Genomic DNA, 16,794 nt, shown 5'->3' on the forward strand with positions numbered 1-16,794 from the left:
TCCTTTTCCTTTCTTTTTATTCTAGTAATATTTGAATAGGAATTCCATCTTTTGCTCCTTTCATTTATTAAAAAAAAAAAAAAAAAGTTCTAAAATGTTTTGTACAAGCCCCGCACCAGAGATGATATCAGGCAGTGGTAGCTGCAAGTCCGAAGCTCTACTGTTGGTCTTGTGGTATGATGCAGAGGTACCCAAACTTTTTTTTACCCCCTTCCTGATTTACCAGCTGCCCACATACCCCTAGCAGCATATTTTAACACCTTTAAATGACAATTATCATAATGAAAATTAAATCCGCTGTTACAAAATCCCCCCCCCCCCACCAGATGTCTTGTGTACCCCTATGGGTATGTGTACCATAATTTGGGAACCTTTGGTATAATGTATACATCTCGATTCCTTTTGCCAAAGGTTTAATGGTCATGCAGAAGGTTTGATGTTCCCGTGCCGATTTTGTGCGTGTGGCCACGCAGTAGCTTTAAAATCACAGCGGATGAGAGTGAGCGAGTGATACCAGCTTGTAGAGGAGGGGGGCTTGGTTCCCAACTCTGCTGCCTCAGAAGAGGAATACTTTTGAGTGAGTGTTTAAGGGGAGGGACTTCCTAGCGCTGAAGAACAAAAAAGATTTCTGCATTGCCTTCCCTGTCATTTTAAAGTTTTCGAACAACCGTCATGGTTATAAGAGCAGTTTCACAGTATTTCCTCCTGTAGGTGGGCTTGGTGACCAGCCTCCCGCAGCCATCCCATCCCTGTCCTCTCCAGGCGCCCTGGAGTCAGGATCTTGCCAAGGCTCGCCAACTCCATTTGTATCTATTTCAGGAGGTTTCACTGCACGACGCAATGGCATTCATGGCCATCATAGAGGACGTTTGGTTTTCTGCTCCTCTGTCCTCTATTGATGCGAAACCTGACATTTTTACGTCCTCTATTTTTCTCTTCAAGAGTAATAATATGCCCTCTATTTTTAGATGTCCTCCTTTCTGTCGTCTATTTAAGAGAAAAATATTGGACGTCATTGGCGACAGGTAGGGGGTGCATGTGCACCCCCGAGCTTGGCAGTGCACCCCCTGCAAAAAGCACCGCCGATGCCGCTGGTGGCGCCTGCAGGCAGTTGCCGCTTGCCCCCCCCCCTGACACTGCGGGCAGCCTCCGATCACCGCTGGCAACGCTGCCGGCAGTGCTGTGACGGCCTGCGGCACGCGGCGTTCACAGAGGACACAAAGGAGATGAGGGCAGGGCTCCCGGAAGGGGCGGGCCCTTCCGGCGGCCGCCGTTTCCATGGCGCCCGGGAGGGGGCGGGCCTTTCCGGCGGCTGCAGTTTCCACGCCCGAGAGGATGCTGTAACAGAGCCCCGGAAGGGGGCGGGTTCTTCCGGCCGCCGCCGTTTCCATGGCGCCTGGGAGGGGACGGGTTCTTCCGGCCGCCGCCGTTTCCATGGCACCCGGGCCCAGGCCAAGATGGCGGCCGCCGCGCAGCCGTGGGCCGTGATGGCGGCGCTGCTGCCGCTGCTGGGGGCGCAGGGCCCGCTCGGTGCGGCCCCCGGGGAGGCGGCGGGAGAAGGCGGCTCCCGTGGGCGGTGCGGGCCTCCCCGTAGAGACGCTGCTGGGCTGTGCGAGGGGGGTCACTGCAAGGCCTCGGCACCCTTTTTCCCTTAGGGTGGCCTCTCCCTTATTGGACCAGCTCGGTAGTTGGGATAAAGTCAGGCCAGCTTTTCAGTGCAAAACCGCCTTCCTCGGGGCCTCGAACAGAGCTGTGCTGCAAGTGGAGCAGAGCAGAGGGGGCGGGCGGAGAGAGACTCCTGGTGCGCTGGGCACGAGGCTTGTGGAAAGGGAGAGGGGGCAGTCTCACCACCCTTGCAGGGAAAGCATTCAAGGGTTGGATACATTGGATAACTAGGCCATAAATCCAACATCAGCGTTTCGTCCGTGGTTCTTAGCGTCCAGCCGCTCTGGCTCATGTGTCCGTTCCTAGGTTCGCCCTTTAAAGGTGTGAGGTAGATTTCATTTCCCCGGAGCGCCAGGGCAGGGCAGGCGAGGTGATTACTCTGTGGGAGGTGCGTTCCCAGTGGTCTTTTCTAACTACAGAGCTGGTCCAATAAACAAAACCACCCTAAAAAATCCTTGCTGCTTGTGTCATTTTTGCACCGTCATGGCCACATCACTTTTCCACTACTAAACTTTAACGCACCAGCAACGAAAAATGAATCCAAGTCCGCCCCAAATGTGATCTGTTCCTTCTTTTTTGGGTAGCATGAAAATTCATTGTCATTTCTTTTTTTTTTTAGTCTTTCAGCCTTCTTTTATCTACATGTCCGGGCCCGTTGTCAATTCTTTTTTAACTGGGAATTCAGCAGGAGTCAATTTCTCTCTCGCTGTAGTAAATCATATGGATGCTGAGACAGGTGAGAGGACTTTTTAAACCATTTTTTAAATGACCCATTGGTAAACATTGGTTTAAATCTTAATTCACTTCCAGTCCCAGACGTAATTGGAAGAATGGTTACATACCCTGTTATAATTGCTTTGGCCCTGTGCTTCATTCGTTACCAACCCCGGAGCTTGAAAGAACTGCTGCTGATCCGAGAAGGGTTTGATTCTAAAGTGGGCTTTGCTCAGAGCTCCTTTGACTCTGGGGCTCTGCAGAGGCATAGTGAGTTTGTCCGTGCGGCACCAGTTGTAACAATGGGATTGAATTCTTTTTTATTTTGCCCTGAAGAGAGTGCTTAACAGTAAGGTAACAAGTTTTAACACACTTTTTTTGGAATTTAGGATTCTTGCCACTTTCAGACTGTAGTGGGAATAGAAGGGCTGGTGACTGGAGTTTGAACGTAACACCTGGCGTGGTATGTAAAATAATAGTTCTTCCCTGTCATTGTAGGTGGTTGAGATTTAATGTGTTAAGAATTTATGTGATGCTAACTTGGTAATACATAATATGCCCAGGTTTGGCTTCTTGTCTTGGCATTTTGCTTCTTGGAGAACCCCTGATTTTGGACACCAGAATTCCCAGGGTGCTTTTCATGAGAGTAAGGGCTTGGAGGTGCCATTTGTCCTGTGCCTGAGTGCTGTCCTGTCGTTATAGCTGATTGGTACCATCCTAGCTGGAAGGAAGAACCACGCTTGCTGTCACGTGCCTGCAGCTTGTGATGGTCATCAAAATCTTTTGCAAGGTGCCACTTAAATACAAAATTATCAGTTTTCTCTATTATGGTTGTGGAACTTCTGCAGAAGTATCGTGCTCAGTGCTAATGGGGATCACTGGATTTGCATTGTTCAGTGGCCATCCTGGTACAGTAGGTAAAGCGAGGCCATGATGGACTCCAGAATTGGGCCTGTTCTCACTTCTCAGAAGGATTCTACAGAAAACCAAAAATTAAATCCTTTTCCTGGCATTAGGCTTTTGCATCTAAGTTTTGAGGTAATGCATTTCATCTGTATGGATATATTCATAAACTGTATATACATGACAGCCTCCTTTATTTGCAAATCCCAGTGCATATTTTTCACATTCCTCCCAAAACATATATTCCTTCTTAAATAATTGGTACCCCAGGCGATATGCAACAGTACTGAAACTTCTCCGAATGCGGTGTAGAACTAAGTATAATCATGTACATTTGACCATCAAACTTTATCTGACATTTTTCAGGATGCTTCCAAAGTGACAGTGAGTGTGACCAGAAACCTGCAGTTGTGTTTGCTCAATACTACTGATTGCTGCACAGAGCCCCTCTGTATTATTGAAACTCTTCAAGTTTCTGCTTGCCGTGATTCCAAAATGCTGGCATATCTCCTGATTCAAGCTGAAATATATGCCAACTCTTCTTTTATGGGAAACGTGTCGGGTAAGTGTGTAGCCTTAGTACAAAATCAGTCTTCTGGGTTTTTTTATATTTTATTTTTGAATATTGGTATGTCTTTCTAGGCATTCTGATGATTATTTTAAAACCCATGATGCACTAGCTCTTACTGCTTCAAACTGCAACCTGTAGACAACAGGTGAAATTCTGGCTTTGCAGAAATCAAAGATAAACTTATCATTTGTTTTCAACAGACTTGCTTTTCATCCAGTAATTTTTGGGACTATACTCCTGCCCTTTTGATTGTGTGCAATACTGATTCAATCAGTTTATTATGAGCTAAATTATTTTAGCAGTTCTGTTGTTGGTAAGTCAAACAAGTAAATGGCATTTTAATACATTTTCAATTAATTAACACACTTTTTTGAGTAGAAAGAAAGTGGAGATCATCATGTAGGGACTGCAGATTTGAATGATGGCTTACCATTGAGTCAATCTACAGTTTTTTAATATAAAAAGGATTTTTCTAATTTCTTATGTTACTAGTGATGCATTTAAAAGTTGGAGTTTTGGATGGCTCTCCTTGTATGGGTATAAGTGATTGGACCTAAATGTGAGGTAATGAAAAACTGCCATTAGAGCAGGAATAAAAGATACCAGAATTATGTTTAACATATTTTTTAAATAAGTTACACACAGTAAGAATGAACTCTGATGCAGACATTCTTTTACTTTTTTTTTTTCAAAGGAAAGTGGTCACCTAATTTTGATAAGTGGGATTGCAATGTAAGATAACATGTTGACTTTAGGTAGGGTCTAAATTTTTTGTGCATTACTTTTTTTAATAGAAAATGCATCAGTCATTCCAAACCAAGTGTATCAGCCTTTAGGCTCTTGTCCTTGTAACCTGACAGCTGGAGCCTGTGATATTCGCTGCTGCTGTGATGAGGTACTGATTTCATATTTAACTTTTCAGTTATACCTTTTATTTTTTTTATACTCCAAGTTGTCTTGGAAGTGTTACAAAATCCACTGACATACCTGAGAAATTATTTGTCAAATATTGTTCTTTAGTTTTTATTGCCATGGACTTTGAGGAGTACATGCATCATTTTAAACCAATATAAAACTGTAGCATAACCTGTGTTTCAGTGAGAACATTGTTTCTGTCCTTTGGTGTTTTAATAGTAGATTTAAAAACGAGCCCCCCAAAGCAAACAAGCAAACAAACAAATCCAACTTATTTTATTTAAAACATTTAAAGGTCATACGAAGTTTGGCTGTTATAGGGCAGCTACATGTGTTGTAGTCAGTGCATAACATTTGTGTCAGTCTCTCCGTTCTCGCTGTAACACCGAGGAATGTTAGGAGATTGGTCCACAGCTTCTTAAATAACACTTCCTCTGATAATCACCTGTCATGATGAAAGCCCGGCTTTAGCGCGGTGGTGGGGAGAGATGGTTTATCTTGTTAAATAACTTCTTTTCTTTTTTTAAGGAATGCTCCTCGGACTTGAAACAGTTGTTCAGTGGATCCTGTTTCACCGGAGTGTTTGGTGGGAATGTAAGCCCGCCTTTTGACCAGCTATGCTCTGTTCAGGCAGCGCACAATGTTCCTGACTGGTTTCCTTTCCTGTGTGTACAGTCTTCCCTTGACAATACACCCTTTCTTGGTTACTTCTACCATGGCTCTGTGTAAGTTTAAAAAAAATCATTGTCAATGTATCTAATGATTCTGAGATGCCAATATTGTTATTAAGCTGCTTATATGATTAAATATTATTTACAGGTATATTTCAAATTAGCATTGAAAAATGTATGTGCTTTAAGTTTACGTAGTGAAAGCGAATGGCTATTGTATGTGTGCATAGGTGTTGTCTCTATTAGGAAAGAAATCTTAAAGGACAGAACATGTAAAGATTGCCTCAGATAATACAAGAATTGTTTATTTTTAAATCTGTTTCCAGTTCTCCATCCCAGGTTTTTTCATTCAAGATCCCTTTACAAACTGTTCCTGAAAAACTTTCTAATGGTTACAGACAAGGAGATCCAATTATGACAAAAGAAAATGATTATTTCACAGTTCCTCAGGTAATAACTTCATTTTAGTAGCATTTGACTTTTTGGAGGGTTTTCCTTTACTCCCTGCTTGTAACTGTCACTGTTCCACAGGTCTTGGCCATTGTATAGAAAGAAATGAAATGGCAAGTAATTCTTTAACTTGCTGTTTTGAATGGTTGAAATACTTTTCTCCCCCCTTCCCTCAACTAGTACAGCATTCACATTTAACATAAAGAATTGCCTTGCTACCGTCAGTTTTTTTCAACACAAAAGTAATGGTTATAACTCAACGGGAAAAAACATTTTAAAAAAATTCAGGAAGAGTTGGCATAACTTACGTTTTTAAGTGTTCTTTATGTTTCTATAACTTTAAAACTGAAAATTTTTGCTTATTTCTCTTAAACCTGTGATCAACTACCCAGAGTTTTTGTCATTTCTTTTTACATTTTAGAGAGTGTCACTTATAGCAGATTGTCTGACGTATTGGACTGAAGCCATAAATTGTCATGTAATATTATTTATGGAAATGTTTATAAATATCAATTTCTTTTTATCTATAGAATTAATTTGGTCTAAGAACTTGCTTGTTCTGACACAGGGCTGATATTGGCTATAAGGCAGGCATTCTGTACAGTGAATTTTTTTGGGCTCGAATGGTGGAGCTAAAGTTAATTCCATCTTCATGTTCTTTTCTGCAGCAGTCCATGGCTGGACAGTGTGTTGAAAATAGCCCGGTAGCATTCCTTCAGAACTTTGATGCTACTTGTCTTACTAATCTAGCTTTGTACCAGGAACAATCCTCTTTTACCCAGATGATAAACAATGGTGCTGGAGGTATGTTGCATCTGCTTTGACCAAAATGTGCTGATATTTGTTGGAGAATAAATCTAGTATTGATATGGTAGCCCCTTAACGAATCACGATGTCCTGAGTTTCCCTTGTCCTTATATAGTAGTTGTGATAACGCACTGGAGGAGGTGCCAGCTTTCTTTGAAAGGCATTCTGGTCCTATTAACTCTTGTCTGAATTGTTCTTAGTTATAAGTAAGGTGTGGTGTTTCTAAGGAACCTGCTGTGCTTTATCAGCAGTTTGTCCCTTTATCAAAAACTGCTGGTTCGTTTTTCTAACTCATAAAGCTTTGCTTTGGACGAAGAAAGAGTATGCGACTGTCTTGCATCCTAATCAGTTTTTGTTTTTCTTGTTAGACATGATACAACCAAATGTGGTCTTTGAGAATGTCACTGATGTGTACAGCTTCATCACTCGGATAGGTGTGTGTCTTAATTTTGACATATTTATTTGTATTCAGCCTTAAAGAGATAAGGAGTAGGTGATGCACGAATGAAACTTTTGTCTGTTCTGACTATTGAAAGGATTCCTGGCTGTTACTCAAATCTCAGTGCCAGGCTGTGCAAAGTGAAAAATGGTAAGGCCTAATTCGGCTCCCCTTCAAGTCAATATAAATAAGTCTTTTGATTTTAGCTGGAATTGGATCTGGCCCTGGCGAGCAGCTAAAAGTAATCATAAAGACCAAAAAATACACCTTTGCAATCATGAAGTTAAGATATAAATACATCCAAAATCAATATTCAGGCATGGTAGGCAGGCCTCAGCCATAAGCACATGTACAGATCTCAGGATAATAACATTTTACAGTGAATTAAAGAGTGTGTGTTTGTACAAAATGCATAGGTTAGTGGGGTGCATCATAGGTTTGCTGTGCTGTCCTGAGACTCTGGGAATTAAGCACCTAAAATGAGTTTTACTTAAGTTAGGATAAAAGTTCTTATGTCCTGTCTTTTGTTAAACACGGTATTTCTTCTGTTTTTATGTTTAATACCATAGTCTTCTGTTTGGCATAACAACATAACCCCTTTCATCTGAACTGTTTTTTATTTGCAGGAGACGCTCAGCCGACAGGTTCCTGTAAAAAAGAGACCTTTGCAGAATATTATACGTTCACATGGAAAGACAGAACAGTACAAGAAGTAAATGTTACAGTTCTCACTGGAGAGTTGTGTGATGGAGGTACTGGGGTTTCTCTGCCAGATTGCATGTTCTCAAACAGCATTTCTTTTCCTCAGTGAAAATTCATATGATGGATATTCTTGTTGAAACGTCACAACAAAACTGTTTGAAATTAGAATTTTCCCTGTTGTTTTTAAGAGCAAATGTTTGATTAGCTTTGATAGTTGGTGCATTGTTTTAGCTGAATTGTACAGTAATGGGTAGTTGTTGGGTGACAACCCATGCATTGTTCACACGGACAGGTACACATATTAATAGAGTCCATTGGAAGGTTTCAGAAGCTTCATAGAATATCCTAAATATATTCTGAAATCTTTTCTATGAACATGTGTAATTCAAGAGTGTGGATCTAATGAGCAACAGTTGGTAGGTGTGCACTAGTTAACAAGACAGGTGATTCCAGGAGAAGATGGAGTTTAAAAAGAGAAACATTTGTATCAGAAATGAAGCTAACAAAAGTTGGCTGCAGGCTACTTTTTGCTAATGAAATTATTTATACCATTTTTTTCTTTTATTAGAACTGTTGACTCGGAGATTCACAGTAAACTTTGTCAGTGAAAATAGTACTGCTACAACAGAACTCTCTGGGAATCCAGGTGAAGTTAACTATTTTACTTTGGCTTCTTTTAGTTGATCTGAAAACCTTTTTATGCAGTCATAATTAGAAATCACTTTCTACACCCTTTCAGAATTCATAACATGGATGTCTGTAACTTCCTGGCTTTCTGCCCTGTCACTTACATTTGTGAGGCTAAAAAGTAGCATCAGACATTGTAGAACTAACACATTAGGGTTTCATTTTGCTGGTTCTACAGGCTATAATGCTAGGCCTGCAGTAACACTTACGGGTCATCCTCATGTTCCCTTGGGTGTCAAGTTGCTTCTGTGCCAGCATGTGAGGATGGGAAGAGGACGTGGCTCTCTGTCTTCTGTCCCATTTTCCATGGTGCAGTCATCTAACCCAAGGTAGAATTTGACTCTCATGGATTTTGCAGGTCATTGATAGTCTTCTTTAAAGTGAGGCCATTCCTGCTATGATGGATACATTTTGTTTAGAAGGAGGCAATGCCACACCAACCAGCTAGGGTCCCTAACTTGTTCAGACCTATAGGAACAGTACTTGTAGCAAAATGAGAAGAAATTTTTATAGCGTTTTACAAATACTAATCCCACACAGTGCTTGCTCTTGTGATGGGAAGTAACTAGAAAAACTAATAGTCCCCTAGCGCTTATCAGTTGATCCAAAGGACTTTACAATGGAGGTCACTATCATTATCTATATTTTGCAGATAGTGAAATTGAGAAGTTAAGTGACTAGCCCAAAATCACAGATAGTGTGGATATGGTCAGGACTAGAATTCAGGAGATTTTAGTCTTCCTGAATTAGGTTTACTGCATCAAAGAGTCTTTGAGGAGTTAGGAGAGTCTTGGGTGCCAACTCTGAGAGAGATAGTACAGAGGTATTATTAGCATTGTGTTCATGCTGATGGATTCTTACAGAATGTTCATGATTTTTCTACATGTGTTTAGGTTATCAAGTTGGCAAACCTGTTAGAGCCATAAATATGAGCTCCTTGGATCCTGCCACTCTAAACCTTTGGCAGCCAGGTATTATCTTTTTGAATATGCTATGCTTTTGGGAATACAGTTCAGTTCTCCTGACTTTTGCTTCAGTGTTCAGTCAGACCAGAGGTCTCAAGGTTGTTTGGTTCCATGGGCCAGATCTGGACTTCAGGGCTCCTTGCAGACTGGATCTGGACCCACCTGAGGCAGCAGTGGCTCAGGGAGCTGCAGGGGCTAACACAGCTATTGCTTGCCCTGTTGTCACCAAAATGAGTCTTCACTGAGGTTCCCTACCTCAGAATTTGGCAGTGGGTCCTGCTTTCAAATTTCTGACCCTTCTAGGAGCCATACATTTGCCACCCCTGTACTTAGCTGCTCCTGCAGTTGGCAAACCTATAGCTGAATTCAGGATTTGTTTGGGAGCACCTTTTATTGTACCACCAATTTTATATGTGGGAGAGGTGTTAGACAAGCTTTTGGACACAATAAGGCCTTCTTTTAGGTATGAGAAAGAAGCTTAAGCTTTTTAACCCATTAGAACAATGACTTTTGTTTAATTCTGTTATGTTAATAAAACTGACGACTTAAAAAGTGGGTACCAAACCAGTGGAGCAAAGGTAAGTTATTATGACTACTTACAGGTCAGGTAAAGGACAGTTGCTACAGATAAACCTAACTAAGTAAAAGAATAAGACCATTCAAAGGGAAGAGGGCTGTTATCACTGGAACATAGAGGGGTTAGTTAGCAGAGGCATTGGGTAAGTTCTAATGAGACACAAAACCATTTTTGGGGTAAGTCCATAATATTTGGTGTCTGGAAGAGTCATGAATTCTTGTTCCCAGTCATGTCTTTTGCTTGCATGCTTGTCTTTTGCTTGCATTTGTGATGTTTTTGGTGTTCTTTTCAATTATTTTTTGTGTGCAAAATACTGTAACGAGAGCATTCATTATGTTCTGCTATAGGACTGCTAACTTCAAACTGTAAAAGGTAAAATGTTCCTTCACTCACATGATTGTGTTGATTGAATTTAAAATGACTTGTTTTGTTTTGAAAGGGAGATGTTAAGAGGAAAGAAAATGTATTTAAGTCTGAACCACATTGTTTCCTGTGTAGCATTTTAAACAAATATAACTTGTGGTTGGAGATTTGCAAAGTTGATATAATAAACCACATGTAGTTGCATTCATTTTACAGTTGGCAGCAGTTTGTGTACACCAACTTTTACACCTGTTCTGTTTGGAATAAATTCACTGTCTGGATGCATTTTAGAAGTTGATATGAATGAAGATTGCAATTGGTTAAGGTGAGCTATATGTGAATATCTTTCCTATATGTATTTGTAGTTAGTTAAAAAAAATCTAGTTCTAGCTTTAGCATTCCAAATAAGAAACTAATGCATTTAGAGTGTCCACTTCTGTTAAGATATTCCCATAATGGTCATTTTTGTCTTTTTCTATGAAAATTAGTGTCTCTAAAATAGTTCTTGTGCTAATTGCCGGTATTCATACATTGATTCATTATTCTCCGACAAAATTCTTTTTGTCTTGAATTCCCCATGCTTGTTCTTTTTTACTTCTTTTAGAAGAGGGAATAATTATTCCAACTTGAGCAGAATCTTGCAGTTTTGAAGTTAGCCGTTCAAAAAAATTAAACCATCCCATAAAAAATCCCCTATTTTCTTGTCTCTGGAGTTGCTCTCCTAGCTGAAATTTATTTTTACTAATTGCCTTCAATGAGAATTTTGAAACTCCAAAATATCAAAACATTTCTTGTGAAAAATGTTACCTTAGTTATGTAGGTAACCCCAGTCCCCATGACTGCAGTGCCTTATATCTAAAATAATTTATTCTTGGAAGGCACAGCAGTGCTTATGTCCCATTGTAGATGCAGAACTAATGTTGAGAATCGTTGGCTTAATGACGCCTGCTTAATACCCTTGTTTACATAGGAATCATAGAAAAGGAGGGCTGGAAGGGACCTCACAGGTTCATCTGGTCCAGTCCTTTGCTTGAGCCAGGACTGTCGTGGACTAAAGCATTTCAGCCAAGTGTCTGCCTAACTTGCTCTTGAAACTCTCCAAGGAAGGAGATTCCACAGTTTCTCTACATAGCCTGTTCCAGTGCTCGACCACCCTCATAGTTAAAAAGTCCTGCCTAATCTCCAACCTAAATTTTCCTCTGCTGCCGTTTGAGGCCATTGTTCCTAGTCCAGTCCCTTATGACCAAAGAGAAAAAGCCCATTTCCCTCCTCTGTAACTGCCATTCAGGTATTTGAATACTGTTATCAAATGTCTCCTCAGCCTTCTCTTCTCCAAACTAAATAACCCCAGTCACTTATTTCACCCTGTCCTTATAAGACTTGCTTCCTGGGCCCCCAGTCATTTTTGTTGCTCTGCACTGGACTCTTTCCAACCTGTCCACATCCTTCTTGAAGTGTGGGGCCCTACACTGGACACAGTATTTCAGGCAAGGTCTCACCTCTGCTGAACCGAGCAGAAGAATCACTTCCTTTGATTTGCAAGTGACACTCCTGTTAATACATCTCAATGTGCTGTTGGCTTCTTTGTTGCAAAAAAAAAAAAAAAATCATAAAAAAAAGATTACATTGTTGACTTGTATTCAGTTTATAGTCTTCTGTATTCCTGAGGTCCTTCCCTGCAGTGCTGCAGTCTAGCCAGTCATTCCCCAGCCTGTCTCAGTGTATGAAATTTTTCTGTCCCAAGTGCAGGACTTTGCACTTATCCTTATCTAAGTGATTGTGGACCATTTTTCCAGCCTGTCCAGATAACTGGGTATCTCATGGAATGATACAGCTCCTTCAAAATATGCACTGTATAGTATCATGCTAGGGTACAGATTTAATATTGGCTCAAAGGGAAGTGATATGACCTCATAGGGTTGTCATCACCAATTGCAGCCCCACTTGGGTTTTCACACTGCGGCTCCAAGTACTGTCAGCATGTAATACTGAGCCCAGAGTGGTATGGCTACAGACTTGTTTGTGATGTATCCTGTTTTGCAGGGAGAAAACAACTGAAAGACTTAACTCATTAGTACCAGCTACTCATGTTGGAAAGAGAGGCAACTCCAATTACAGCGTTCCAAACGACTGGGTGAAAATAATACGTAAGTCAAGGCCTCACCTGTATCTTTAGCTTTGGACTCATGGTTCTTGGTTTTAATTTGTGTTAATCATATCATTTTAATAATATGTTAATCATGCAGTAGTAGATGCTTGTGATACCAGTGATTTTAAATTAAAAAGTTGAGAAATCTTAATTGTATATCAAAATGGGTTACGAGTTAAATATTTATTTTAATTAGCATTTAATATGCAAGATGCAACTGCACATATTTTGTTTCCCTATTGGATAAAAAAAAATTGTCTTCATGTGGTACTGTACCCCTCTCCTATGAGCAAACAAAAAGAAAGTATTTTATTGTATTTCTGTGCAGTATTTATCAATACCTTCCTGCTTTGTGCTAGTGTTTAAAATGCATCTTTTTAGTTTGTTTCCCAAAATGAGTGATTCTCTTTTATTTAATAGGTTTGGATCCCTTTAACCCTAAAACCAATGCAAGTGTTGGAAATCTGGAAGGGGTATGCCAGGATATTCCAGCTAATCTGAATATTCGCATAATCACTGCTGACGTTGGAGCAATAGAAGGGATTCCACAGCAAGAGATACTTGGCGTACAGATCAGGTAAAAGAAAATAATGTTTTTTTTGACTACATTCAAATAATATAACTTTCAGTTATGGTAACAGCTGTTTAGTACGGGAGGCCCAAAATGTAATGGCCTCTTTATCTTTTTATCAGGAGTAGATTTAAAAAGAAAAAAAAATGATCTCTATTTGGAACACGGATCCCACTGACAGTCACTTTTACCTTCTGGTTATATACTTGCTATGCCTAGCTCTCGTTTTGCAAATGAAACTGAAAATAAATAGCTGTATTCAAACAGAAAAAATGTGCAAAATCTTTACTTGTTCTAGCAGTTGCAATAACAAAATCCATTGCTGTAAAGGATTCTAACTTAACGGGGTTATCTTATTAGCAGCCATGTTTGTTTCTGACTTGCGAATAAACAGGGATCCTGGTTTTCTCTGTTTAAAAATCTAAAATTCTCTGATAAATCCAAAATTATCTAATTAAAAAAACCCAAATCCGCGTTTTTCCATGATTAAAATGAAATGTCACTATGTATACAGATTTCAGTTTGAACACAATATTTTATTGATATATTTACAGTTTTAAAGCAGTTTGGAAACCTACCAGTGCCTCAATCATTATAGTAAAATAAATTCTAAATATCTGTGTATTTTGGCATTTGATTTTGTTTTTAATCATAGAAAATTGGAGCTCTCCATGCCCTCTCTGCTCACCAGGACATGGGTTCAGCTGCAGCTACCCCTCCCCTCTGGTTCCTCCCACTCTCCACCCACTGCTTTGTGATGCTGAGCAGCTCTGATATGCTGGTGCCCCTTGCTTCGAAGTCACAGACCTCCCCCAACCCCCCTATCCCCACTGAGCCCCTCACTCGTGACCTGCAGCCCCCCCCCCCCCCCCCCCCCCCCCCCCCAACCCTTCGCAGCCCTGCTGGTGCCTCTTTCTTGACCCACGGCCCCTACACACCCAGGCCCCAGCCCCCCAGTGTGTGGGAGCGCTGGCAGCGCGGAAGGATAAGGAGAATAATAACGTTGTCTAGCTCTGATTCAGATAGAAAGTAATACAATTATAAAAATACGGTGGAAAATATTGGCAGCAAAAGCATTTAAGAACCTTTATAAGATGTGTATGTAGATATTACTCGTTTTTTTTTCCAGTTTCTCAACTGTGACATGGCAATTCCAGTGTGGGATTATCTGTGAAAATAAGCCCAGTTATCTTCCTATCACTGTGTCAGTGCAGTTTATTAAAGTACCAGCTCAACCACCAATTCCAAAGACAAGGTAACTTTTTACATAAATCTAATACCTAGTATTATATCAGGCACAAGTGTCCAAATAAAATAATGTTAATAAGACACGGCAAATGTGATTTGTTCTGAAACAGACAAATATGTTGGAGACCTGTTTAAATTGTACTGCACTGCAGTGGTTCTGTCAGTCAAGTCTTTTCCTATAGGGTGCAAAGTACATTATGTTCCATGAAGCTAGTGAGAATTTGCCAAGAGTTAAGGGTGCACAGCGTCTTGCAGGCTAGAGCCCAAAGGGCCTCATCCTGCAGCTCTTATTCGTATGGCGGTTTCTTCCATTGACTTCAGTAGGATTACTGGTGCAAGGTTAGTTGAGTGGATAAGGGCGAGCAGATTGGTTCTAAGGGTGTTTATATGCATGTTCTGGGAGGCGGGGGGAGGGAACGCTTTAATTAAAGCAGTTCTGAGAGCCACTCTAATTAAAGTGCCTGGTATCAGTGTCCTCACACTGAAAAATGGCGGCAGGGCGCTTTAACTAAAACTTGAATGAGCTTTAGTTAAAGTATCCTGCCACCATTTTTAAGCATAGGAACACTGATATGCTAAGCGTAATTACCAAGCTCTAGCAGATTTGATTAATCAAGTCTGCTCCAATATGCTGTAACTACAGAGCAGCCTTGATGCACGTTTGTAAGTGCCCTAAGACTGTCTCTTGTCTTGTCAGCATGTGCAAGCGATTGCATTACTATTATTGACATGTACTACAAAAACACAGAATTCAGATAGGGGAAAGACCTGTTAAGTCACCTTGACACGGCCAAGATGGTTCCCCTGGCTATTTTTATGCATTGGCACTAGTGCTCTGGTTGTAATGTTGTTTTAATTCATCTTTTATATATAATTGTTTTTCAGGTTTCAGATTAATTATACAGAATATGACTGCGATCGAAATGAAGTTTGCTGGCCACAACTTCTGTATCCATTGACACGGTACTATACAGGTAGAACAGGCTTTGTGAATACTTTGGGACTAATTTGACTGTTTGCATGAACAGAGCGTGTGAAGCATGAGCCTATCCAGCTCTTACAAAAAACTACTAGAATGGGAGAGACAGGATGGGAAGTCAGGATTTCCCAACTCAAGAACCAACACTGTAAAGATAATAAAGGAATTTTTCCTTTTCCTACACATCACCAGTAACACAAATTGGCTAAATTCTGTCATCAGACCTAGATAGGCCAGCTGACTAATTTAGCGTGCAAAAAGTGTGTGGACTGCTACAAGCAATTTTCCCAGTGAAACCAAACTATGGGGACTAATGGTCAGACACAATGAATTGCATTTCTTATGTTCAGGGAGATTATGCAGATTAAACGGGTCAGGGGTGGCCAACCTGTGTCATGATTATCACAAGTGGCACGGGCACCTTGCGTGTGTGGTTCGAACCAGATTGAGGGGAGTACCAGCAGCACAGTGGCAGACGGGGCAGGGAACAGAAAACAGTAGCAGTTCAGGTAGGGAGCAGAAAGCAGAACAGATTGGGCAGGGGAATGGGATCGGAGTGGTATTTGGGAAGGATTTAGGGCTAATTTGGGACATTCCTGTCAACAAAAGTTGCCCCCCCACTTTTCTACTTATGCACTGATAACTGCAGAGACAAAGGCCATGATCTGCTTTGTGCAGGATCAGGCTTAACACTGGAAATGACAAAAAAACTTAACATTTGCAGTCTCATTTTGTGTTATATTGTATGGGCTGCCACATGCTTTTTTTTAAAGAGAAATTCCCTACTGATCTTTGATGTAAAAATTAAAAAGAAAATTGATGTTTAGGCTCTTCTCATTTTCACTAGCATTTTTTTTTCCTTTCAGGAGAACCATACTCTCAGTCTCTTGCTAAAGGCTTGGTACTGGTGTTCTTCTTGCTCCTTGCAGTAATTCTGAGTAATCCTTGGAGTAAGCTCCTGATAATGTGGGATCACACTTCACTTTAAAATTGGGCTGCAAAGAGAACCATTTTGTAAATGTAGATTTTTAATGCTGGTATTAAACTAGTGTTTGTACAGGTACTACTTTGTAAAATTTGTGAAAAAGTATTTCTGGACTGTACATATGTTTTTTATAGTTGTATATAACATGTAAATTAAAAATGCCACTTGTACAGAAGAAGGTTTTTATTTATTTGTTTAAATAGTTATTCTGCTATTTAAGTGCAGGATTCTGCCGCTGTGGCTCCAGAACGCAGTTCGGCACTGCTGGCTTGGGGGATCTGCAGAGGTCTGGACCCAGCTCCAGCTAACAAAACCTTGGAGAATTTACCAATAAGCAGTTGATTTCACTGAATTATGATTGGGATCTAGCAGAACCGGTATTCTCAAAGCAACTCACAGCTGAGGTTTTCTTTGGATGTGGGGATAAATGCTT

The 16,794-nt window shown here is 40.7% G+C and overlaps 1 protein-coding gene across 2 annotated transcripts; it reads left to right on the forward strand.

The window, feature by feature from the left end:
• The first annotated feature begins 1,407 nt into the window (after nt 1-1,407).
• On the forward strand, nt 1,408-16,439 carry TCTN2 (tectonic family member 2). Of its 2 annotated transcripts, none has more exons than XM_014598572.3 (18): nt 1,408-1,530; nt 2,285-2,401; nt 2,769-2,842; nt 3,649-3,844; nt 4,648-4,748; nt 5,297-5,493; nt 5,766-5,889; nt 6,558-6,693; nt 7,065-7,130; nt 7,762-7,887; nt 8,406-8,483; nt 9,418-9,495; nt 10,646-10,754; nt 12,473-12,576; nt 12,999-13,155; nt 14,279-14,404; nt 15,283-15,371; nt 16,243-16,439. In XM_014598572.3, exons 1-18 carry the CDS (start codon nt 1,458-1,460, stop codon nt 16,362-16,364), a joined length of 2,073 nt encoding a protein of 690 aa, XP_014454058.2. In that variant the 5' UTR covers nt 1,408-1,457; the 3' UTR covers nt 16,365-16,439. The 2 variants fall into 2 exon arrangements, with proteins under 2 accessions (XP_014454058.2, XP_019342267.1); XM_019486722.2 differs by having other exon boundaries at nt 1,433-1,576.
• Nucleotides 16,440-16,794: the final 355 nt, after the last annotated feature.

The sequence above is a fragment of the Alligator mississippiensis genome, chromosome 10, assembly GCF_030867095.1.
Source record: "Alligator mississippiensis isolate rAllMis1 chromosome 10, rAllMis1, whole genome shotgun sequence".
Lineage (NCBI taxonomy): Eukaryota > Metazoa > Chordata > Crocodylia > Alligatoridae > Alligator > Alligator mississippiensis.

Coding starts and splice junctions, on each gene's coding strand:
- TCTN2 (XM_014598572.3), top strand. CDS start 1,458: ATGGCGGCCGCCGCGCAGCCGTGGGCCGTGATGGCGGCGCTGCTGCCG. Junction 5,890..6,557: donor ATTATTTCACAGTTCCTCAG/GTAATAACTTCA, acceptor TCTTTTCTGCAG/CAGTCCATGGCTGGACAGTG. Junction 6,694..7,064: donor GATAAACAATGGTGCTGGAG/GTATGTTGCATC, acceptor TTTTCTTGTTAG/ACATGATACAACCAAATGTG.